Below are 25,070 nucleotides of genomic sequence, written 5' to 3'. Positions count from 1 at the left end.
ATTTGAACAACTCCACCTTAGATGTTCATAAAAATCCCATAAGTATCAGCTGTGTATCTATTCACTTTTGAGAATGTGGCTCTAAATTCCTACTTAGAAAAACCTGGGAAATGGGATTATGAAATTCTTATCATGTTAAAGAGCTGCATTTCAAAGTATGAAGCTTGTTTCAAAAAAATAAAAATAAAATAAAATCAGTGCGCAGTTCCATCACAGATGAAATAAGGTGATAAACTTCCATTTAAAAATATCAGTATTTCAGCCTTCACACATGATCTACAACAACAGTAAAAAATTATTCTGTAGTGCCTGTAATGCTCTCTCTCTTAGACAAATGAGCCATCTTCAACCAAAAAAAAAGACTTGGCATAAAATATTACCATTCAATAAAAAATCATTATTTGGTCCCTTAAGTAGCCCCTGAAGTAGAGGGCTGTGGTGAAAATTTATCAGGCATTGTTTTCCTCCAAATGGAATATACGCTTCAGTACCCTAAGAGGCCTATAATACATGAAATTTTAACGGAATTGTTAATGTCTTTCTAGGTTTTATAATACCACAAAGTGATACTCATCATGCGCTTTCACCACAGCAGATAAATGCTAATGCCTGCAGTAAACAACGCCTCCATAGTGGTTTTGAATACAAGCCATCCTCTACTCTCTTGGTGGGCAAATTAATGGGATCAATAAATTTTGCAGCATCTCTAGATATGAATCTTTACCTTCACAAATGTGATCAGTAAATTCACAAAGTACAGAAGGGACCACAAACAACTTATTCTGTGGATTCCCTGAAAGGTTAGTCTGCTGTGAGAAATGTAAAAGGTCAAAGGCCTGGAATTTCACAGTCGAACCCATGCCCCAATGTGGGAAAGGCTTGTGGAAGATCCTAAAGGTCAGAAGTGAGGGTCTCCCTTAACAAGGTCATCTGTTCAGCTAAACCGAAACTAAGAGAAGCGTATTACCTGAAACCACAAGCACCACTCTGATTACAGTAAATATATTTTTAAAGGGCAAGCCATTTTAAAAGTGATGTGCATTTTATCAGAATAAAGAAATATGCGCATTAAAGAAGTTTTTCTCAGGGCATTTCCAAAATTATTTTCAGTGTCATGAAGTTAAAGGTACTTCAAAAAAACTTCTAGTCATAACTATTCATTTATAGTTTCCTCTAACTGAAAATAACACTGTTTTCATCAATGATTAAAAATGCATATTTTGTCCACCTGTTTAAACTGGTAAACTGCGTATTTACTTTTGCAACAATAAGAAGATTCAGCTGATTTTATCTTGTGATATTTTGCTTTGTTTACCAAGAAACAATAATTTAGAGTTTAGCTCTCCTAACATTTTGTGAGATATTTGACAAAAATGTCATTATCTACCTTTTCAATGGGAACATGCAAGCATTGAAGTACATCCTCATAAGAATCTGAGGTAAACAAACCTTGAACAGAGGTACATGGACTTGGACAAGCTGAATATGAGAACAAAAAAGAAAATTCTAACTAGGATTTCTTCAAAGTTGTTAGGTGTTTTGTTTTTATCTTTACATTAAGAATTTTTGACCATGTACAATTTCTTTTCAGCCTGCTCCTACCTAGGTTGTCTGGTAATTTTGAGTTCCTTAATCTGCTAGTCAACTTTTGGTCACCACTTAGAATTCTGTTTTGTCAGCCATATCACATTATTATATGCATCCTAGAAGCACACACTGCGTCTTGATGTCCATGTGAACTACTTAAACAAATTGCCTTCCTTTTGGATAATGCGCCAAAGTTAACGGGAGCTGAGGTTGTTCGCTTCATGGGACAGTGCCCTGAAGCCGTACTATAAATACAGCCCGAGCTGAGTTTGTGCAAGGCGAGATCCTTTTTTCACCGTGCTCAGTGTAGTGTTGGTAGGTTCCTGGGAGGAGGTCTATGCAGTGGTGCTGCCTCATCACCAATGCTGACACCTTCAGAGTTACTAGCAGTCTTGCACAATGCAAGACAGTTCCAGCTGCAGTTTGACCAATCCTGCTGTAGTGACCAAATGGCACTTTCAGGGTCAGTGGGTCTACACCGTCCTGATTAATTTAAAGTAAGGGAAAGCAGAGCTTATTAATGTGCTCTTCCCAAGTCAAACAACACTGAACACTCATATTAAAACAAAAAAACCCCCCAAACTTTCAGTGGAACCCTGTTACCATTCCCATTTCCTTGGAACAGTACACCACACGTTCAGGGTCAGTGATAAAACTGAAGGTGGCAGAAAGAAAAGCATTCCCACAGCATACAACACAGACCTCGCACTGGCTGAGTAGTTTTCTTTTGGACAGTTTGGTTTGCTTAGGTGCCTTTTTGTCTCCCACTAAAGCTAGACCCTTCCAAGAAGCTCTAACAGGCACAGCTTAGGAGAAAAACTTGAAGGAACGAAAGAATGGCTGCATGAGGCAAGGTTAGACAAATGGTCATGGAAGTAACCATATATTCTACCTGAGGCCAGGTTTCAGCATTATTATGCAAAATGAGCAGTTTTATACTTTGGATATACCTAAGGCAATTAGCTCAAGTACATGAAAATTACAAGATTTTTCAAGGTAAATAAAAATATGTGCTCTTCAGAAGCTTCAAGTTCTAGCCTACAGTTTGTTTTAATTCTCTAGGTCAGATGCTGCTTCTCTAATTCCAGCTGAGACCCATCTAGGTATTCTATGGTTAGTCCCTTGAAAATCAATACAATCATTCATGGAACTAGATGCTTTGCGGATTGAGGAAATCACCTTTTTCTTCTGAGTAACTCCTGTCAACAGATGTCAATTTACTGATTTGCTTTTTTTGTGAATATTCTGTTTTAACAAAAATGTAAAACATGATACTGGAAACTCCTAAATTTTCAGACATACATAGATTAGTTTTATGAAGCTTCCATCACAGCAAAAGGCCATTTCTATTAATGGCTACTTTATCATTAGAAACATGTATGTTTAGTTACTTAAAATGGTAAATTGCTTTCCACTGTCCTTGAAGTGCATTATATAAATATTGTATTAAATCCTTAACTTACATTTCATAAATAATTTATTTTAAAAATGCTCTTCCATGAGACAATCAGCTGCTGAGATGTTCAATTTTCTGGTAAAAAACAGGTATTTATTGCAAGTCTTATTTTAACTTGTTGAAGATTTGCTAAAAGCCACATTTGGTAGATGTTACAGGAACTGTATTCAAACTAAAATCTCAGAAAGCTAAAAGCTCAATATTCCTAGTAGGGTTTATAACTTTGCATAAGCAATTTCAGTGGCATGGTGAGATGCTGAATTCTATTCAAGGAGGCTTTCAAGTACAATTATCTTATATAGCTGAAAATGACTTATAGTGTATCTTGTGATGATCGGAAAAGTTTATAGATTTCATTATATTTCATTTCATTACAATCCTCCCTATGCCATTTCCATTTCATGTCACTGCATTTAAACTGCTGTACAAACTTGTTCAAAGTGTTAGACTTTAAAAAAAAAAATCAAAGGAAATTTCAGATAATTAACTTTGATGAATGAACATATTTTAATTCATGTCTGGTAATATTCTTGTTAATGACATGTCTGCTTAGGACATCCATTAAAAGTCCATTAACTTAACAGGGAAAGTCTAATAAAGTTGTCCTGGAAATTTTCTGGTATATTAACATTATGGACTTTTAATGAATATCTGCCGTAGGAATTGCTATTAGCAAGGCTAACATTCTAATTAAACTTAGGCTCTAAGAGACTGAGAAAGCAGTATGAAGATACTAACAAGCGTAAGTAGCACTTCTTTGGAAAATTTCTATATGGAAGGTACAGGTCACAAAATGCTAACAGTAACAGTTAGAGCTATTACAGTTTACTTTGTAGCCTGCCATCTAATATGCCAGTATCAGGTGCTTCCTTCATGTAATCAGTTGCTGAGGCTCCCATTTACTCCTCTATTGTTAAATTGAGCAGTACTGAAACACCAGGTAGGAAGTTTCAGAAGGGTAGAAAATGCAAAATTTAAACATAATTTTTCATGACAATGACAAGTAAAAAACCTAATACCTATGAATATCCAGCCTTGTTATCCACCCATCTGTAGCTCCATCTAGACTTGCTACATTTCTGATGACATTCATAATACAGAACAAGGGCTTAATATATATAGAAAAAAGCAAAACAAAAAAACCCATGTACCTATTTTTTCATACTTATCCTTCACCAAATCTTCCAAGCCAATCATTTGCCAGAAACTGTCATCCCAACCTCCATCTGAAGTATAAGTCCACTTGCACACCAATGTACAGAGGGATCTAGAAAGGAGACAATATACACACAGAATAAGGAAAAGGAACACATTTGTTTTTAAACTTGTGACTAGATAGAAAGTAGTGCAAAATGATCTCTTCATCCACCAGACAAAAATTCCAAGCATAATGCTAAAATTAAAAAAAGAAAGGCTACTGTTTGGAGTGAATGTCATGAGAAACTTTAAAAGGACCTCATGTTTAAGATACTTCTCTGCTGAAACAGCTCCTTGTCTGGCCGCTTCTCTGCATAAATCAGTGAAATAACAGACCACACATATGCCTAGAAGACAGTATAGCATGAGCATAACAGCTATTCAGCAAGCAGCTCAGGGAAAGATTCATACTTCTCCAGGCTGTACCTAAATAGCAATATTTAGCATACAGTATGCCCTTAGAAAAACTTTCTATTTCTTACGTTCAAGCTGAATTGCAAGGACATGATGTGTGCAATGGTAATTAGGTGAAATGACACTGCTTCAATACCTGCAAGTACAAAATACCTTTATCAGGTCAAGGTGTAAAAGGAAAATTGCATCCAACTCTAGAGCTTCTGTAGAGCATGTATTCAAGTATCACTATCATTAGGTCTGTATTTCAACAGAAGCTGATGACAGTTCAATGACATGCTGAAATAACATTAGCCGTGATGCAATTGAGTGCAATATTAAGTTGTTTCAAGTCTCATTCCTGATAAGCTGACGTTGAGAGTACAGGAGCAGAACATAAATGAAAGGCAACAGCACTTGCAGAAATAACTGTCTATCGTAGCAGGCAGATTTCTTTCCTCCCTAAATGATTCATACACCCAACCCCCCACTCTCCCCAAAATGTGAATAATAAAACATGTTCCTGAGCATTCAGTGCTGAACAGACTGTGTGGCTGAACACTCAGAACCATCTCAGAAGATCAGTTTTTAATTGTGCTTGAAAAGTCAATGAACTAAAAGGTGTTAATAATGCTAAATACTGAAAATTTCAACTACCTGTAGACTTGCAAATACCACTTTGGCATCCCACTGTATTCCTCCTATTTGTGTAAAGTAGGGCTTCTTACTTTATAGTAATAGCGAGAAGCATTCAGTAAATGGTAGAGGACATGGTCTATCTTCTTCTAAAAAGAAGGTGGCTAAAGGAATGGAGCCTGCTGCTTTCCAGCCTTACAGATAAACATCCTCATCATAGTTTCCTATTAATATCTCCTTTAATAGGAATATCCCCAAAGCAATGTAACAGTGAATGCCTCTCCTCCATTAAAACATATTAACAAAAACTAGCAAACAGATCAGCAAACAAAATACAACAGAAAAACAAAATGCTTTACTACGTACAAATCAAAGCTAAGGCTTCTAGATACTGATACATTACATGCAATAAAGCCAAATAAGAACTTGAAGAGCCTTTCTGTACTGCTGGAAAACTATCTGGAGCTCAGATTCCCTATGTTTGGGGGGCTTACAACGAGAGCCAAGGATGCAGAAGTAAGGGCAGAATTACCATGGGTTGTGATGGCTAAGGGCACTATTCTTAGAGTATGTCCTCTTATGTGACATAGGTGAACAGAAGATCACACAACTACAGAGCTTCCCTCAACTCCCATTTTCTCACCCAGGCCAGAAACGTATATTTTAAATGCATTGTGTTTCACTTCATTCTGTTCTTTCAGAGTGACCGTGGTTTTTTTATAACTACAGGACGCATGATGCTTATTGACAATCTCAATGTCTAAAAAGGTGCACTTAACAAGAAAATTGATTAATATTACATATTTGGAGGAAAAAAGAAATGGAGATGATTACTTATATCCATATAAACAATGAGGGAGATCATTCAAAGTTACAGTTCAAACATTGCTTTGCTGGTAAAAAGTTCTGAATCTGCCCTCTTTACAGTTGAGGAATAGATCAGACAATTACAATTCAGCGTCTGGTTTGAAAACAGAAAAGCACATGACTTGTAACTACAGCAATGAAAATGTTGATATAAGAAATTTCAATTTCCAAGGATTTAAAAGACGGACACAGAAATCTAATTAGGACCTTTGACAAAAACTGGGTGAATAAATGAATTCTAGGCTGAAGAATATCCTGGAAAAAAATAAACATTTTTCCCAAATTGGCTCAAACCTCTCATTAAAAGGAAAAGGGGAAAGAAAAAAAAAGAGAATCTGAAATATTCTTTCATTGCTCTAGTTAAAAATTAGACATAAAGAGTAAAACAACAACGCATCAAGCTTTCCCAAATATGGTAAATTCCAAATCATAGCAAATTATCATCAGAACTGAACACGTATTTTTTTAATTAGATCTCAAAGCTATGAACTATTGCCACACCCTGAAAAATGCTCTAAGGATGACATCTAAATGTCATGGCTTCTCACTTTTAAAGACCACAAAGCAGCTCGCTCTGAGTCTCTGTGCTTATCTGAAGAGAAACTGGAGCAGCCCCCCTGGACATCGAAGAGCATCTATCGAAGCATAAAAGCAGAGGCCAGTTGTGCCATACAGCTCACTCGAAGCCACATCCCATTACATACATAGCCCCCCGAAACAGTGTGAATGAGGAACAAACCTGGCCCATGCTAAGCATATCCACTGAATTCAGATGTATTTTAGTCCTCTTATTGGATATGACTAGACAGCAAATGTTTTAGTCATGAAATAGTGATGGGTCCAAGAGCATTTTCATCCTACTTGTATGGATTCATAAACGCAGTGCTTACAGAAAAAGGATAAATAACTGATTTCCGGTTAAATTTTTAATACATTATAGAAAATAGGAACTGGAAGAACATTTCTTCCCAAATGAATTAACTGGCATATCTATAAATGGAAGGTTTTGATATGAAGGGCAGCCTCAAATTTGAGCTAAACACTAACCCGTTAAGTTGGTAGATTTTTATTTTCATGGCCACAGCAGGTACCTCGAAAAGCTTGTTCTCAGCAGAGTCCAAATATGTAGAAGATGGTGAAAATCATTTCTCTGGGGTTTAAGCTCCTTATTCCACACTGGCTATTCCTTAATTGCCAAGTAAAATTTACATGTTTAATTGAACAATATAGCTTTTACAAATCCTTGGTATGTAAGAGAAAGTATTATATACAGAAAGGCATTTTTATCTTTGACATAATTGCTCAAGAAACTCAATTCATTAAGAGTATTTCTTTCAGAAGTCCATGATGACAAATTAATTTCACCGCATGGTTCAAAAGAACCTACATTTGTTGAACTCAATTCCCTGCCACAAATCTTACCTGACTAGGTGTTCTCTACTGGAAAGAAAGAATTGGGCAAACAGAGGAATGCAAAGCAGACATAATTGCAAACAAGTTGTTCAATTTGTTTATCCTAGAGATCTGTGCGTGCATGCAGAGAGAATACTTTGATCATGTCTTTTCACCCTTGAATATAATGGCACAGATAATATATTAGCTTTATCGGTAACTGCCCACAGAAATCCTCACCCAGTGTATCACCCTGAAGAAGTGATAGCATAACACTTAACTCAGGAAAAACTATATCCAGGAGGATGTGATGGTAAGAAGGAAGCTGAAGAACCAAAGCATTACCCCTACAAACAAATCCTCAACTATTAGAAAATTTCAGCTGTCACCAGTAGGTCTTAAATTTTATGAGATGAAGGACATGCATTAAAGGGAAAAAGTACTAATATTTGCTGTGGTATATTCCTAACTTTTTTTCCAACTGGATATTTGACAGTATTATCCCAATTATTTGTTCATAAACACCAGACTTGCATTAGCTGAAGCTGGATTAACCAGATGGATAGAGGCAAATATTCCCCTTATTTCGCTATCAGAATCAACTGTGTTTAAAGACACTGAGTTAACAGACAATAATACAAGCAATAATCCTTTCCTGACTCCATAATCTAGCATAGCACTTCAGAAGATATTAGTAGCAAAGGCTGTCTTTAGCTAGGCTGAACTAAAGTGAATTAGAAGAATCTGTTTTCCTCAGGAATATTCTAAATATAATGAAATGAAAAATTTCTTTTCTTGGTTCAGAACAAAATGTTTTGTTTAGAATATTCCTACTGAAAAAAGCAACACTTTCATATGGAAAACCTTTTTTTTTTTTTAATTTAAACCATATTTCAACAGGAATGTGATCATGTTGAGAATTTCCTACCAATTCTAGCCTACAAAGAACTATAAGATCCTAGCTGCATCCAACAGCCTCAAGAAAAAAAACCCTGCTACATTCATTATAAAGCGGATTTGGCTGGGCAGAGCATATTACACAACTTATTCTATTATTGCCTAGCTTCGAGTTCTTACCCATCTTTTGCTGCGAACTAACTGTGGCTGTGCCAAAGTCCTGTATGACCAGAATCCCAGCATTCTGAAAAAAATCACCAGCAGTATATCCTCAGAAAAAAAACAAGAGCTTCAGGGATTCTGCAGTGACTGAACACACACTACTAACTCTCGAAGTGCTGTCTGCAAGCAACTGTTCATCTCCACTAACTTTCAAAAGGACCCAGGGCAACTAAACTCCTGGCCGAAGCAGGCCCTCAAGATTTGCTGATATATGACTGCCCACAGAGTCTATCTATTTTGAGCACTCTCTCTCTCTCTGTTTTACTCCTCGGTGAGAAGGAAATCAGATACACCTTTCTGCAGAAAACCAAGACCACATAGTGTTCCCCACTTTTGTGTGAGTGTATCTAAAAGATAAAGATCACAAACATCTTCTCCACATCTCTTTGGTCTTTCTTTGCTCACACCACCCCTCACACTACAAGAAGTGTCAAAGAATGCAAGGACAGGAGTCCCAACTCTGCAGAAATCTGCCCTGCCTTGGAGAATACTTGCTATCTTTGACAAAGAAATACAGTTTGGGGGATATTCTATAATTGCAGTGGTCTTCTGGAAGTCATCCTACTATTGTTTATAGAATAATATAAAACTTATCCCATCAACAAGGGTAACTACTAAAAAGAAACAGTTTTTCCCTGAAAAGTTACCCTATCCTATATGGTATCTACACAGAGGGTTAGTACAATACTAGTACTCCTGGAAAATTAGTCAGCTACCAGAGTTCAAGGTGGCGGACCCTATCTTGACCACACTAAAGTGAAGGAACCTTTGCTTTTGTTTTCAAAGCAAAAGGCTCTGCCTCATTGGTCCTAACAGGTCAGAGACGAATTTAAATGCATAAACATGATTAATTTTGCAGGCATCACTAACAGTGTAAGTTTAATGACAAAATAAACAATGTCCTTGCAGCCTGGGTCCCATGCTGAGAGAAGGTTGGTGGTGACGAGCTAAAACCACCTGCACCTGCTGAGGACTGTACCCAAAGCCAGGTTTTACAGAATCTAGGATAGAGAACAGTTAGGTCTCAAAAGGAGTAGCGTGCAGTAGCACAAAGTAACTTTCTGTGGTCTGTTGGCCAGATTTATTTAAAGCCACTGACAATCAAGAACAAAGAAAGCTGTACGAGGTTCTGAAAGCAAGAAGAAAACCTGAAACAATGGAGTGTGACTCCCACAACATCAAACATGTTTTTCCTTTTGTTCTGCAGACTGTAAATTTAAAACAGATTTTGAAATCATATTGAAACCCAAGGCCTAGGTTCTGCTCAAGTGAACTTCTCCACATACTGACATCTGGACAAAGCTGTCAACACCCTCCAAAATTATGTATCCCATAGTCTTGTGGCTTTTTACAAAAACGAGCAATTCGCCACTCTAACACAGTCACAGATCTGACTGTGGTTTTTACAAAAATATCACAGAGACAACATTAAGACACAGCACACAAACTCCCTCCATCCAAGCTTTATACTAAACAGAACTGGACATTGCTGCTGAAAAAGCCTATATAGCAGCGGCTTTCACAGAGCGCAAGGAAAACACGTAATTATTCTCTGCTCCATTACAGCTAATGCCATACATGTTAACACATGACCTCTTAAATGGAATAAAATTATTAGTTTTACATACTACTGTTATTTATACTTGTCACACCAGTGTCTCTGCCTACCTGGTATATTTTGCTGCTTTTGGTGAAATGGGAAAAGAGGGGGGCAAATTACCCTAAAGGGAATACTTCTCAGGCAATAGGAGAAAAAATATGACACCTAGTCATTTAGCCTTGAAACATATGAGTATAAAATGTATGAGGTGTGGCCCATGTTAAATGTTTGCTAAAAAGAATCAAAGAAAGAGCTGTGGGTTGAGTTCACAGCAGTGTAGGAAGAGCTGCACCTGTTGTCACTCAGTCACTACAGTAGATCTCTCTGGCAGATTAGTTTTAAACCACAGGGCCAAGTAAGTCTGGGTGTGCTCCATTTCACAGAGGCTGTCTGCATTTTACTCATTTCACCTATCCAACACCTCTTTAACTGCATGTACACAAACTGAAATATGTCAGAGACTGCTCCATCCACCCAACCATGCAAATTCCAAGTTCCTAATATTTACAGCACACTACTTTTTATTATTATTGCCTTTGACCCAAACCCTATGAAATTCCTGCTTGCCCAAACCCATTGTCTTAGCACAGCAGTGCAATGTGACTCTGGCCTGAAAAGGGTTTTCTTTTGACAAAAAACTAAATATGCTAAACAAAAAAGACAGGTGGGGAAGACTGTTTGGGACAACTAGCAGACACATTCCAATTGCACTCAGAGGCCTCTATTTTCAGTCTTTGTATCTCTAAGGATTTAAACCTTGCCAATAAAGGTAGCAAAGAAATTACTGTAATCAGTGTTAGCAGTTCTACTAGCTTCATGCTCTGGATAACATTTATATTGTTTTAAAGAATAAAAGGTTATCTGCCTGCCATTTAGATTTTTTCAAAGAAGTTAAATTTCACAGCAGAAGCTTAGAAAACTTCACTAAAACACTACACAGAGGAAAAAAAAATACAATTCTAGGTTGACTTTCCTTCTTTCTGCATGAAGCAATGAAAACTCAGTATTTGCTAACATTGAGGTCAACGGCAATTTTGTCGCATGTCAAAGGTGAAATGGGATTGAACTCCAAATCTCAACCTTTAAGAGTCAATGTTCCAAAAATTATTTGGCTCTTCTTTTCTTTTAGAAGCCTTCATTAGCTCAATTTAAACTTTTTAGTATTGAATTCACCATGAGGAAAACTGAATCTCAGTAAATACCTCTTCAGTTTAAAAATGAGGATTGTACCACAGGTACTAGGTCACACTTGCTTTTACTACAAGTGTGGAAGTTTGGTGGAAGCCACCACCCACCAAAGTCACCATCCAGAAGGACTGTGAACAATTTGTGACCTATAAGCTAACTCGTGACACTTAAGCTAATGAAGATATTTAGGTTAACTGTATAAGATCTTTCCTTATCTTCAAACCAATTCTGTTTTGTCTTGTGTTCTTCTGCAATTCTTTTGCAAACAAAGGTATAATGAAGTACTACATTTGGCCTAAAGATTTCACATGTTTTTCTTTAAAATCTGTATTTAAAATACTGGTTTAAAGTTTAATTAAAATACATTATTCCCTCTGTTTTTTCCTGAATATTGCTGACTCAGTGAACTTGTATGGTCCTAAGAGATCAACTCACAATCAACAAGATTAAATCTTGCTTAAGAAGAATTATGAATTTATATTGAGCAGCTCCATTGGCCTCACCTGTGGAAAAGTCAGAAGTCACACTGGATTGGTGGCACAGCTTTTATTTAGAAATGTAAAACAGTTCTCCTTGCCCCTGCATCCTGACTCTCCCTGCCAACGCACGGTCTGCGAAGAAGTGTTTAATCATTTATGTAAAAGGAAGGCTCTTAGGGAATAGCAGCTACATCACAGCCCTTGAGGGGCTCGTACCCCCATATATCTCTGACCAACAGACACAGGCATTACATTTTAAAACTTACTTTATTAGAGGAGGAAAGGCATGGGGCTTTAATTATTATGGGTTTTCTTCAGTTTTCTCTGAGGTAAATTGGAGAGTTTCTTTCTTGATTTTGTGAGGTACAAGATCAGACTTAATCACTATGTTACAGATTCGAGCACAAATTGGTTCCTACGCCACAAAGGGCAGCTGCACTGAGGAGCGCAGAACAGCCAGGTACGGCCACGATAGCTTTTCTCTTGTGATAAGCAGTAGCTCCAATTCTGGCAGAGGTTGCGCAGTTTCAAGAAATGCACTGCTAAGCACATTTCACAAGTATCCTTTCCATGACTGCTTGCTGGCCAGTGCCATTTTAATATTAAATAAGTCCTCTGCAACATCCAGAAAGAAAGTACAAGAAAGAATTGCTTGTACAATACTGAAGTTTCCTTGCAGACTTTTTCCAGGCCCTCCACTAGAGCAGGCAGTTCAAGGCAGGCAAACTACCATGGGCTTTCAGAGCTTTTGTCAGGACAGATGCAACCTGTAGAACCATGACTCTTGATTTTTCTGAACACACACAAACATGCATGCACTTTGCAGACTCACTTACAGCCCTTAATGACAATCAGAATACAAGTAGCCTGGAAAGAAAGTCTTGCAATTAGCCAGTTAAGAAACTAAGATTATTTCTGTAAAGAGGGGAAAAAAAGAGTAATTAACTTAAACCTCTAGTATTTGGCGTTCATGGTATAGCTCTTGAAAATTTTTAAATTACAGAATTTTCTAAAGAAATATGCTGCTTACTTAGAGGGAAAGATTTTATTGTCTGAAAAACACAATTCACAGCTGCAATTTTCTACACCCGCATCTATAATTAATCTCCCCTGATTACAGCCACTCTCTGGCAAGATTCCATGTTATATTTAAGCCCTGGATGCCACTTTGCAGAAGAAGAAAGGAAGGGGGCAGGGGGAAGAACAATAGGATCATTTTCAAAGACTGCAGGATAGCAGGATAATGTTTAGAGTCAACACAGTCCTTTAATCTCTGGTATCAGCCTACTGACTACCCCTAACCCGAGTTAGGATTGACCTCCAATAACCACCAAAATGGGCACAAAAATCTGTTGAGAAATATAAAGAGTAGAAATTTCTTGTACTCCAGAAGAGGTAAGAGCCTGATGTTCTATTGTACAGATATACTTGGAACTTAATGACACATCGTTGGGAAAAGCACTTCTGTCGCACTCAGAAACTCTAAGGATCAGCCCATATAAATCAAATTCTGTGTTGAATAAGGTATCTTAAAAAAGGTAATACCTTTGTACATCCCACCAAGTATATGAAAGTATGCACTTGACCTACAAGTATTATTATAAGAAAATGGGCATATATAGAGAGATATGTATATAAATACACATATACACATATACACACACATTTATATAGATACAGACATTTATTTAGGATTGGGGGATATATGTGTCTGTAATTGCTGGTTGAAACCTGTTAAAATCTGTCTTTTAAAAAAATAAATAAATGCACCAAACACTGCAAATGTCAAACAAGTCATACAACAGCAGGTAAGAAGAGGAGGAGATGAGAAGATGTTTCTTTTAGTATTAGTAACAGTACAATTTAAAAAAAAAAAAAAGTGTTTCTCTTTAGGAACAAGCTATCAAAAAATTAGAAGCCTCAGACTCTTAAACTCAGTTTTCCTAGAAGAAGTTATGTCATTAGACCTGAAGGGAAACACTCATCTCAAGTACAACATATAGAGTCAGATGAATCCCTTGTGTACAATCAGTGATTTCAGTGGATTCATAACAGGGATGCATTTAGCTAAACATGTTGAGCTGGACGAGAAAGTACAAAATAAGAATATTTTATCCACCCACATACGCCTCATCATGTCATGAGGCAACGGGAAGCAAATAGTCAGATTGCTTGCTTTTTATTAATTTCATTCTGTATTGTATTACAGACACCCAACCAAGATTCAAGCCCATTGTCTTCAGCATTGTTGAAAAACACAGAACAAGACACAGTGCTAGACACAAAAATGTATTGTCTAGACAAATCAGACATAGCATGTGGGACTGGAAATGTTAATCCATTCATTTAAAAGATGGCAAACAGAGGCAAAAGAAATTGAGTGACTTGGCCAAGTGTCAAAGAGGAAACCTGAGTCGGACCCCTGGAGTGAATCTTGAACTCCTGAGTCCCATTCCAGTGACCTAGGCACAAAATCACCCATAAATGCATTTCTAAATGAGCTAGCATTCAGATACCATGTTGCTGAATACATTAAAAATCTTCCTATGCACAGATACAGTCTAAATCTTTGAATATGAGAATAACAAGAAGTATGTACATATACAAAATTATAGCTCTTCCTCACTCTTAAGTTTTAAAAGCTTAAAAAACAAAGGAGAGGCTACAAACATTACCCAAAAAATCATAAGGCAAATTAAAAGGAAAAACTGGAAATAAACCCCGTGCATCTACATGCTTCAGGCCAGCAGCCTGCCCTCTGGATATACCTCCTCCTATTACGCAACATCAGCAGCGTTTCAGTTCAATTGATTCAGAAAAATATATTCAAGCTCAGTATTCAAGCAAATCAGTCTGCAATAGCAAGTCAAATATCTATTTCAATTAAGAGATTCTATTTAAAAATATATCTTCTCCTGTTACCTTCTTCAGGCAGTTAAAACCACTACACAATTAAAACTGCAAGTACCAGTATATAGCTTTCCTTTGGAAGTCTAAGCTTGAGTAAATTTACCAGAGTTCAAATGTTCACCAAACACCCAGCAAAGTTAGTCAAAAGATTAACTAAAGTCTACAAGTAACTGAGAAAAAGGAAGCCAGGTTTCAAGCAAGCTCGCTCTCCACCTTTGGATGGGGCAAAGTTAGTCCCTTACAGCAACATCAGTCTCTCCCAATCCAATGACAGCAGGCCACTGCTCAGGTCCACACACGCATCACCTCGCACCTCTGTCAGTGCCGGTTCGTGTTTAGCCACTGGTCCCTGCACGGCCACACATATTCTCCCATCTCTTAGGTGTATTACTATTAAGACTATTAAGACTACTTCTCAGGGGATAGGAAGGTTACAGTTATTAGCTCCATAAGACTTTTTGCTTCTCCTATATGAAAAGTAACAGGGGACAGGCACCACCAACATCCCTGTGTAGTGAGCACAAAGAATAAGGAGGTATTTTGAACTTTTCCAGGGCTCTGGGAAGCGTGGCAGGATGATCGGGTCAGTGTCTAGCCAGCAGCAGTGTTGACACTGACTCTCCATATAGTGACGGGTACAGCAAATCTCCACCTGAGCTATGCTCCTCTTCATGATGTAGTTTACGTTGTTCTCACAAAATTAGGTGGAATTAGAATATGAGGAAAACAAGGAAAGAAAAAAAGGAAAAAAAAAAAGCCTTAAAACCCTAACATTGATATTTTGAGAAAGAGAAATATCATTCCAGAATTCTCTTAACATGTTCTCTATATAGATGCATTTTATGAAACATTTTTATTGACTAATTCAAGACTAAATAATGCATCTGTTCTAATGTCAAAACTGTTGAGACTAATTTAGCAAGGCACTTGAGCATAGGTGTGAGTCTAAAGTCCTGAAGATATGTCAGTAGAGTTAACAGGACTATTTGCCAGCTTAGTGTCAGGCATGCGCTGAACTACTGTGCTGAATTAGAACCTAGGCTGTCATGCACTCACGGCCAAAGCCAAAGTGAATCCAGAATAGAAGCAGGGAGATTGCCAAGTAAAAAAAGTTTTAATAACTACATTTTCATGCAGACTGATCCAAACTAAAACTCCAATGCTGAGCCCTCCTCCTTTACTCAGGCAAAACACCTTCAAGCCTTACTCAAGTTAGAATGACAGGATTTGGCTGCCATGTGGACAAGAGTCACAGATGCATGTTACAGATTCCTACACAGACAATGAGGTGTTTTGTTACCTCCTGTCATAAAAATTAGTTCAGTGAACACATATTCTTAAAAATCATAAGTCAGTCCTACATTTGATCAAAGTTTACACCCATTAATATCAATTTTTTAAACATTGTGGGGAGTTAGATTTTAATGCAAGGCATTTAAATTAAAGGAAAAGCAAAATGGTTCATTTCACATACATCATATGTTGTACTGCATGCTCATATTTTAATCTTTTACACGGCAGTCAATAACAGTGTGCCTATTTCTAGATTATATTTTATAGTAATAGTAAAGGTTCTAGTTTATAGTTCTTTGGAATTCAATTCCCGTAAATCAAAGAGGAAGGTAAATTTTTGAGTAAATTACAAAAAGCGATGAGATTAACAATATCTCACCATCCTGCTTACAAGAGAATTATGTAAGTCAGAAACACACTATTTAGGTTGTCGTGTTCAGTTTTCAAACCAAACAAGAAAAAACCCACAAAGCAGAACCATGAGGGTTTCTGAAATAGGCAAAAGTGAGTAAAAAAGCATATATAAATTTCCATAAAGTAACAGCAGAACAAACAGCTTATTTACATCAGTAGCGAGATGAATGGGATATGAATACAAAAAATAAGAAAGGATACTGAGTAGATAAAATCAGGTGAGGGGGTTTATTGTTCCCTCAGAATGCAGTAATAAGGACATCCGATCAAAACAGACAGGCAACCACCATAAAACTGAAAAAGAGTATAGGTATTACTGGGACCAAAACCTCAAAATAAATCAAAAAAAGATTAGACTACACAGAGGGATATCTAGACTGTTCCCAATCATAACAATAGAGATAAATTATATATAGGAATATATTAGCATGATTAAAAAGAATCATCTCCCAGTAGAAAGCTAACATATTGTTGTCAACTCTAGGATTCCTCCCCTCCTTGCTTTTCTCTGAAACAATTACTGCTGCCAATGTAAAAGATAAGTGACCGGACAAAATGAACCTCCACTTTGACCTGTTATAACAATCAAACAAATCAATCCAGGTTCTTGGAAGAGTGGATAAAAGAAAGAGATGTTATGGAACTAATTTCAGATGCTTGGAGCCTGCTACACAAGGATAGCAGACATCAATGGTTTTGATTTTCATTTAAGTCTTAAAAACAGCTTCGTCTGGTAATGAACATCCACAGCTCTCTAAGAGAGAGAGCTAACCCTCCCCAGGTGAGCTGGGTAATGCCTGAGCTTGCCTTACACTAAACATTGTGAGAGGTGATGGCTGAACCAGAAGGGTGGAGTTTACCACTATTCGAAACTCTAATGAACTTCCATGCAGTTTAACACCACCAAAATATTTGTCTTTCCCTTTCCTAATACTTGAATTAAAATCAGCTAGTGCAAGCACAGAGAAGAATGGTTTTAAAATTAAATAACTTCAAAAAAAATTTAATTAGAAAAATTAAAAATTAAAATTTTAAACCCCCAAGTTAGCTGAATGAGAAAATAAAGAATGCTATTAAAATTTTTTTTAAAAATGAAGAATTACTGTATCTGTGTGTTTTACCAAAATAAATGATGGAATTAAAAAGATCACTCTTCATAAAAATGCTGTGCATTTTTATGCAGGAGAAATTAAGAACACCTTTTAAAAATGTAATTTTACAAACTACCATCTATCTGTGAGCTTGGTCCCGCAAACACTTAAGTGCAGGTAACCTGATCTGAACGAATAGTGTCTTTGACGTCAACTGAAGCATTTATGCAAGGCAACTCACTTGTTTGCATAAGCAACTGCAGGATTGTGCTTGACTTATTCTATACAAGTAGTCCTTACTCACTCCAGGAATCTAAGTCAGCAATATCAGGCTGTACATTCTGCATAATTAAGCCATTTTCCTTAGTGTTAAGATCACACCTTGACCAAAGAAAAGCACAAAGTAAATTAACACACTGACGTTCTAATATGGTTCTGGAGGTGAAAGTCCAACTCTCAGTGCTGCAAGATGCAGGCAGAAATCCCAAGGTCTCAATTTTACTGAGTTCCCTTGTCCTGACTTGCCACAGATGGTATGAGAATGAGGAGGAGGGACAGCACAGGATCTGCAGCCCTGCAGTAGAGATACACAACTCTGGGCTGCAATAATAAAAAAACAGAATAAATAAATAAATAGCTAAAAAAATCTACATCCAAATCAAAAAATAACACTGACTGCCACCTAAAAGGCAGCAGTTATCTAAAGAGAATTTTCTGGAAGAAGGAAGAATGTGTCATACCGTGGGCTAGAACTAGAGTACCTTAAATACTAAGTTGAAGATGCTCGTGTCATGTCACAGGTTCTGTCAGTCAGATTATTCAGGTGGAGCAAGGCATCAGATACAAACTTTTCTCTTTGTGGACTGATCTTGATCTTCACAAATACACAACTTCCTCATAAACAGTGCTAATTAGTACTGATCAATAACCTACAGGCCGTTTGCAAGACCTTATCTGTGTTATGTAAGAGGTCATACTTAAATCACAAAGTATCTCTTCTGCTCCATAAATGGACAAAAAGTTCAGAGGAGAATACTGAATGGTGTAGAAAGAACAGTTCTCCAAACATTCATATAACCAACAGCCTGTTCATACCAACATGCTTGGAGAGCAAATAAAGGACCCAGACCAGCAAAGCACTTAAGCATATGCTTTAACTTTAAGCACGTGCCTAAGTGCTTTGCTGGAAAAAGGCCCAAAGAGAAGAATGAACATGGTTAACTGAAAAGCCTTTCGGAACTGGATTGACTGCTTTGTTTTTCCATTAACTCTAGTTGCTAGTAAACACACATTTGGTCTCACCATCCTGCCCAATACATTTAATCCACCTCACAAATAGCAATCTGGTACAACCAAGCTCTTTACTCAGGAAAGTTCTGCAAACTAGAGAGCAAGGGAACTGCAAGACATGCTTGGGATAAGGCCACTACCCACAAGCTAAAGAAGCAGCCTAATGCCTCTCTGATAAGCAAATCCACAGGAAGGCCCCAACCTTCAAATACTCCATACGTGGCTCATCACACATTTCCACCTCTTGCCTCAAGAGCACAGAAGTTACTTTGCAGATGTTACAAAGCAGGCACAAAATGTTGCCACAGGACTGACAGCCCTCCTTCCCCTCTCCTACGTGAAAGGGAGAGATCCGAGCATGAAGGAGATCGCTTCTGACCGCGGGCCCTGGGAATGTGACAGTCTTTTGATTAGTTCCACCCTGGACCATTAATAATATATTTTAATTTGCATCAAATTTACCCTAAAAAGAAAATGAAAGCAAATTTCCCTAGAATATCTGAAGTAAAATGCTTAAGTTATAAAACACTTAGGAGTCCAGAAAAGAAGATTAGGGAGGTAGGCGAAGTTGGAACAAAACAATAATAAAAAGCCCTAAGAACATATCATATATTCATAGTTCCTGAATCATTAAGGCTCTGCATGACAGCTCTCACAAGCACTCGTATGGCAAACTTGCTCACTTTTAAGCAGGAGTGAAAGCGGTTAAACCCTAGGACAAATAACTTGAAAATCCCAGCACAATCTGATCTCAGAGAGTTTAAAGGAATGCAGACTGCCCAAAAACACACCAGCTGTTTGTTTTTTCTGCCACCTTTCCAAGGTTCATGTCTGGAGTGAGGATAAACAGTTCTGAAAAAAAGTTATGTGGAGTTCAGACTTTAAGAAAATAAAACATCAGACTAACATTTCTTGTAGAGAGATTAAAAAAAAAAAAAAAAAAAGGCAAAACTCTAAATTACTCAGCCCTGGAAGTTTTCAGGTAGAGCTCTGAGGAGCAGAGAGGTAGATGGCTTGAGGCTTCAATACATTAAAATGCTTTCTCTGAACCAGTCAGCATTTTCAAAAGCTCAGGCTGACGTGGTTTTCTTGAGCAATACTACTCCAAGCAGACTTTCAAATTCAGTAAGGTAAAACTATATTCCCCACCGTATGCACACATGTGCACACACAGAAATGTAGGCCCTTCCAGATAAACTGAGAAGAGACTGGATGACACCTCAGAATGCTGCCTAAAGTGGTTTCCATCAGTGCAGCAGATATCACAAGATAATTTGTGCTGTGTCATTTTGGATGCCATTCTTTTTACTCTCCCTCCTCCTTTCTCCCCCTACAGTTCTGTTTGTGCCAAAGCAAACGAACATCTACTTTAAGTGATTAATATTTCTCTTGATAGGTTAGGCCATTAAAATCTCTGGACTCTGAATATTTTTTTGGTAGGTAGAACTTTCCTTTGTTCCAGATTTAAAAAGACACAATCCAAGAAAGAGAGTTAATTGGATTTTTACTTACATGGATTATCCATGGAGCCAACCTCTATGAATGAGGACTGCCTGTGTTGTTAAAGGCAAGTCAGAAACAGTGGTAAATTTCAGGCACCACGTGGAGTTTTGACATCAGTTTATGAACTATATATATGCAAAAGGAAGAGTGGCTACAGGACGGAGTAAAAACAAAACTTGGAAGGCTGGAACCTATTAGAACCCCTCCAGAGAGCTCTCCAGTTAAATTCACACCTGGAGTTACCAGAGTACCAGCACGAGGAACGGTGAACACTAAAGAACTCTAATTGTTCTTTGAGACACTCATTTAAATTATATGTATTGTGGACTAACGTTACCCAACATGGTACAGGAAAAATACTGTTCGTTAAGAGGACCATAGCAGCTGCTCCCTTCCAAATCTAGACTGCACATCTATGTCCACAGTGCTTGGAGGATGGAAGAAGAGAGGGCAGAAATGGCAGGGGATGGGACAAATGTGAGGAAGAGGTATGGACAGTATATCACACTCTTAAACGAGCCCCATTTTCCCTTCCTTATGCAGAGGCAATCAGTATGCAGCATTAACTTCTCATACAAATGCTATATCCAAGGAGTTAAGGACAACATCACACCTACTTTTTCCATTAAGTCAGGAAGCACACTGTATTTATTTCTTGAAAGTAAAATATTTTCATAACATTGCGCTTTCTCAAAAGATCCTTTTTTAGGTACATTAAATATAAGGATAGACCAGCATCAAAAACTTGCAAGTGCAGGTTCATGGAAGGAATCTCAGAAGGTGGAAATCACAGGAAAACAGCTTTCTGTGTATTTTATGGTATGCTCTGCTCTCCCCTTCTCATCGCTTTCCACTAGATATTAAAATATCTTATTGTGCCGACCCGGGCTTTTCCTGGAAAAGAACAAACTCACCTTGGATAATGAGGTTGGAAGGGGAGGACAGTATTTTAAGGCTTTCAAACTTCAGTGAATGAAAAGCTGAAGTTAGTATTTCCTTCATCCTAGTAACACTGGCCTACACATCCATAGCCCTGATTTTTTTTTAAACAATTACTGGCATCTCTCTCTTTGGAAATCCTTAGATAAGCTTTCCCTGATCAACTTATACAGTATGAAGGTCCCCAAAAGCCTCTATTTCACTTTGAGAAAAATTCCTTTAGCACGGGTATTACAGAGGCAATTCATAGGATGCCTTCTATGGACTCCTTCTCTTCTAACACACACTCTGGTCCATGGAGCCTGGAAATCACGGGAGGAAAACCACCGCTCAGGGATTCTGATTTGACTGCAGCTCCTCGGGTAACCCAAGAATGGTATCTCTAAGGAACGCTGGCTGTTTCCAAACCCCCACTCAGGACAGCGTAAGGTGAAACCACACAGGAGACATCTATACCACAGAATACCAGCATGTTCTTAACTCAGGTTGATAAATCTGAGATAGTGTGCCTGAACTAAAATGAAGTGGACAAATGCAAGACTTTAACTTATATAAGCAGCTCCGCAGGGAATCTGAAACTGAATGTGATCGACCTGAGTCAAAAATCAAAGCTGTTCATTCATATATAGAGATACAGATATATATGAATGTATATAAAATTTATTTAGATTATTCAGATTTAAAAAAATCTGAATATTATCTGAAGCCAGCAAGTGCTACAAGATATAATATAGATCTTCACTCCTTCACTTTAAAAATGATACCAAACCGCCATGGTGGAAACTGAAATTTCAACTACCTTATCCATGGGAGAACTAAGTTTTCTGTGGACACAGGGTCTAGCAACTGATAAGCATAACTTAAGTCACCCTTCGGACACATCTTGTTGTATCACACTGCAACCATCATTGCTTCATCTGCTTCTCTCAAGTCAGACTGTCAGAATCTTACCATTGAAATTTAATTAAAGAAGGCAGTAAAAAATAAATGAATAAACAAACAACCTTTCTTTGAATGTCTTTGATTCCATAAATTGCATGTACTTTTCATCCACAGAAGACTGAATTACAACCTTTCACCTAATGAGCAGCTTAATGGAATGGCACTAGAATAAAGAACAGGAGGAAGGAAAAAACAAATTCTTGGTGATTTCATATAACACATTATATATTTATATAATACTGGTCTCGCTAACTGGGAACATCAATTTGCAAGCTACAGTAAAAGTGTTCACTATCTTAATGTGAGCTGAAGGCGTAGCCAAGCACTTATAATGAATCAATAACCAGATCTTACTTAAAGTGGCAGATGGTCTACCACGATGAAGAAACAACAGAACACATGCAGAAGTTTCTGTTTTCTTTAGATGTGTTCTTGAAGGAACTGTACCATTGATCTAGGATGATTTTTACAGGCAGATGACAGGTCAAGCATAACAGTACACTAGTTTAAAGGTTACAGAGCTGGCAAAATTGTTATCACTGCTGTGCACAAAGAATGATTTTCTTTTGAAGTCAGAGTTGTCAGGATATTTACACTAAGCAGCTAAAAGGCTCCTCTCTGGATAGTATGAACGCAAAAACCAGAGAAAGAGTATGTAAGCTAATGCTACTTTAAAGAGATAATGTAAATCAACCCTGACACCATCAGTGTCATCCAAAAGCATGATCAGAATTTCCAGTGAAAGTTACTAACATTAAATGGATTTAGATAGACAGCCAACAAAATAAAGCAAACACGTACAAGTAAACTGCCTTCTAGGCCAAGACTGTTGTTACAACCATGCATTACGGAGAAAGGGATGGGAGGAACACTCTAGGGGTAAAAAGCATTTGTTTGGGAAGTCTGTAGGAAAGACTGGTCCAGAACAAATGATTTATGGCATGCCAGAACAAATGATTTATAGCGTGATCGGCAAAAATGCCTATGGAATAGGATATCTAATTCTCACTGTAAGATGGAGAGAAAGCTGGACACCCAACTAAACACTGCAGAAAATGTTATCCTTCAAATTATATGGTTATTTCTCTATGCATAAAATAATAATGCCACCTTCCTACTTAAGAAGGACATTTTGAGGCTGAATTCATTAAGACTCTTTCAGATTCATGGTATTACAGAAGGGTAAAGCTTTAGGAGTTTGGGGTGGGGGGGCGGTTGGTTTGTTTTTAAAGCCCCTTATGGGCTAATAAGTTTAAGTAAGCTTTAATACTTTAAGCACTGTATGTACACATACATTGTGCAGACTTCATGCTACATAGCTTGCTTTTCCTTCATTGGATAAAAACTTCCCTGGAATGTTATTGTTTTCAGGGGTTTTTTTTAAAGAATTTACTGCGAGAATATACGCATTATATATATGCACACTGAAACACTGCTGTGGCTCTAAATGACCCAGGAGTTCATAAACACAGCTATTTTCTTACCCGGTTCAAATTTATGCAACAAAAGCAATCATAACGCTGTTCTAGCCGAACAGAGACCCAATTGCACAAAGGACAAGGGCTTTGCATGGGGCTTTCCACAATGTTTCACATAAGCTAGGGTTAAAGAAGATGACAGATTGTTTATAACGTGCCTTGTACCATGAGGGTGTGATCCCTGATGGTGTTCTCAGAAGCTAGTGCTAAAGAAACATATGCCCTGAACACTCATGCTATATCTGTAGAAAACCATGATAACTGTAAAAAGTGAAAAGAAGAAAGATGACAAACCCCTCTGTGGTTTCTGCCTCATCTTTCCTCAGAATTTAAGGCCATAACACCACAAGCTCCTTACGATACCCTCCCGCATCACTTATGCGCTGTTATCCAGTGCTAGCTTTAGCTGACAAATCAGCAAACCAGATCTAAAAGTCCCGTCTCTTTACAAACTTTATTAAGGGGAGATTATTATCTGACCTTCGAGAAGCTAGTAATTACAGTGTTCAGATAGATTTTGCTTCTGCGCAGGATCAACAATGAAAGGGTTGTTTAAATACAGCTCCTTTGCCTTGATGGGAGACCTTGTGTGTGTACCACTCATCAACTCAGGTAAATGTTAATGACTATTAACGAAAAATGAAAGACAGAACCATTTTCTCATGTGCAATAACACATTTCTTTAAAAGGTTTCTTATGATGTAGGATGCTGCATTTTGAGGATGAAGAAAAAAGACCTTTTAATGACAATGAATATATGAAACCTGATTTTTTTTTTTTTTAAGTGCTGCAGATTGTCTTACCCATCACACAGACACACACATACAGACACACACATATATACACTCTCTCAAACTACCACACTAGGCAAGATCAGAGCTTAACAGCCAACAAAACACACATTCAATCCCTGAGATCATTTTCCTGAAATAGAAAACTACATATGTTTCTCAAATTTCACATCAAGCCACTGCACAGCCCAAACTGCAGGGGAGAACAGAGCCAAGACTGCCTTTGGGCTTGGGGTGTAAGAACCTGAAAACAAGATGATTCCTTTCATATCACCACATTTCTCGTCCACAATCTAAACTTACAAACACCCCCATTAAACAGCATTTCTAGTGTGGGTTGCTTATCAAGCAGTCTTTGCTTTGTCAAATTAAGACACATTGCCTTGGATTAGTGAGACTCCCTGAGTTCAAAATGACTTCATGGTTGGCTCAGAGTTCACTGTCTCTGTGGCAAGTTGCCAGTAATACATCTACTACTGCGCCTGCCCCCACTCCTTTTCTATAC

General features: G+C 37.7%; 1 protein-coding gene across 3 annotated transcripts in view; it reads right to left on the bottom strand.

Annotated features, from left to right (window-relative positions):
- Positions 1-25,070, bottom strand: part of FGGY (FGGY carbohydrate kinase domain containing) — a 312,847-nt gene that overhangs the window by 93,592 nt on the left and 194,185 nt on the right. For all 3 annotated transcript variants that reach the window (XM_067301318.1, XM_067301319.1, XM_067301320.1), the window contains one exon: positions 4,195-4,310. In XM_067301318.1, the coding sequence (XP_067157419.1) occupies positions 4,195-4,310 (116 nt within the window). The remainder of the gene's footprint in view (positions 1-4,194; positions 4,311-25,070) is intronic.

The sequence above is a fragment of the Apteryx mantelli genome, chromosome 8 (genome assembly GCF_036417845.1).
Source record: "Apteryx mantelli isolate bAptMan1 chromosome 8, bAptMan1.hap1, whole genome shotgun sequence".
Lineage (NCBI taxonomy): Eukaryota > Metazoa > Chordata > Aves > Apterygiformes > Apterygidae > Apteryx > Apteryx mantelli.
Note: the sequence above shows the minus strand (reverse complement) of the source record. Positions and strands in the feature narration are given on the sequence as shown.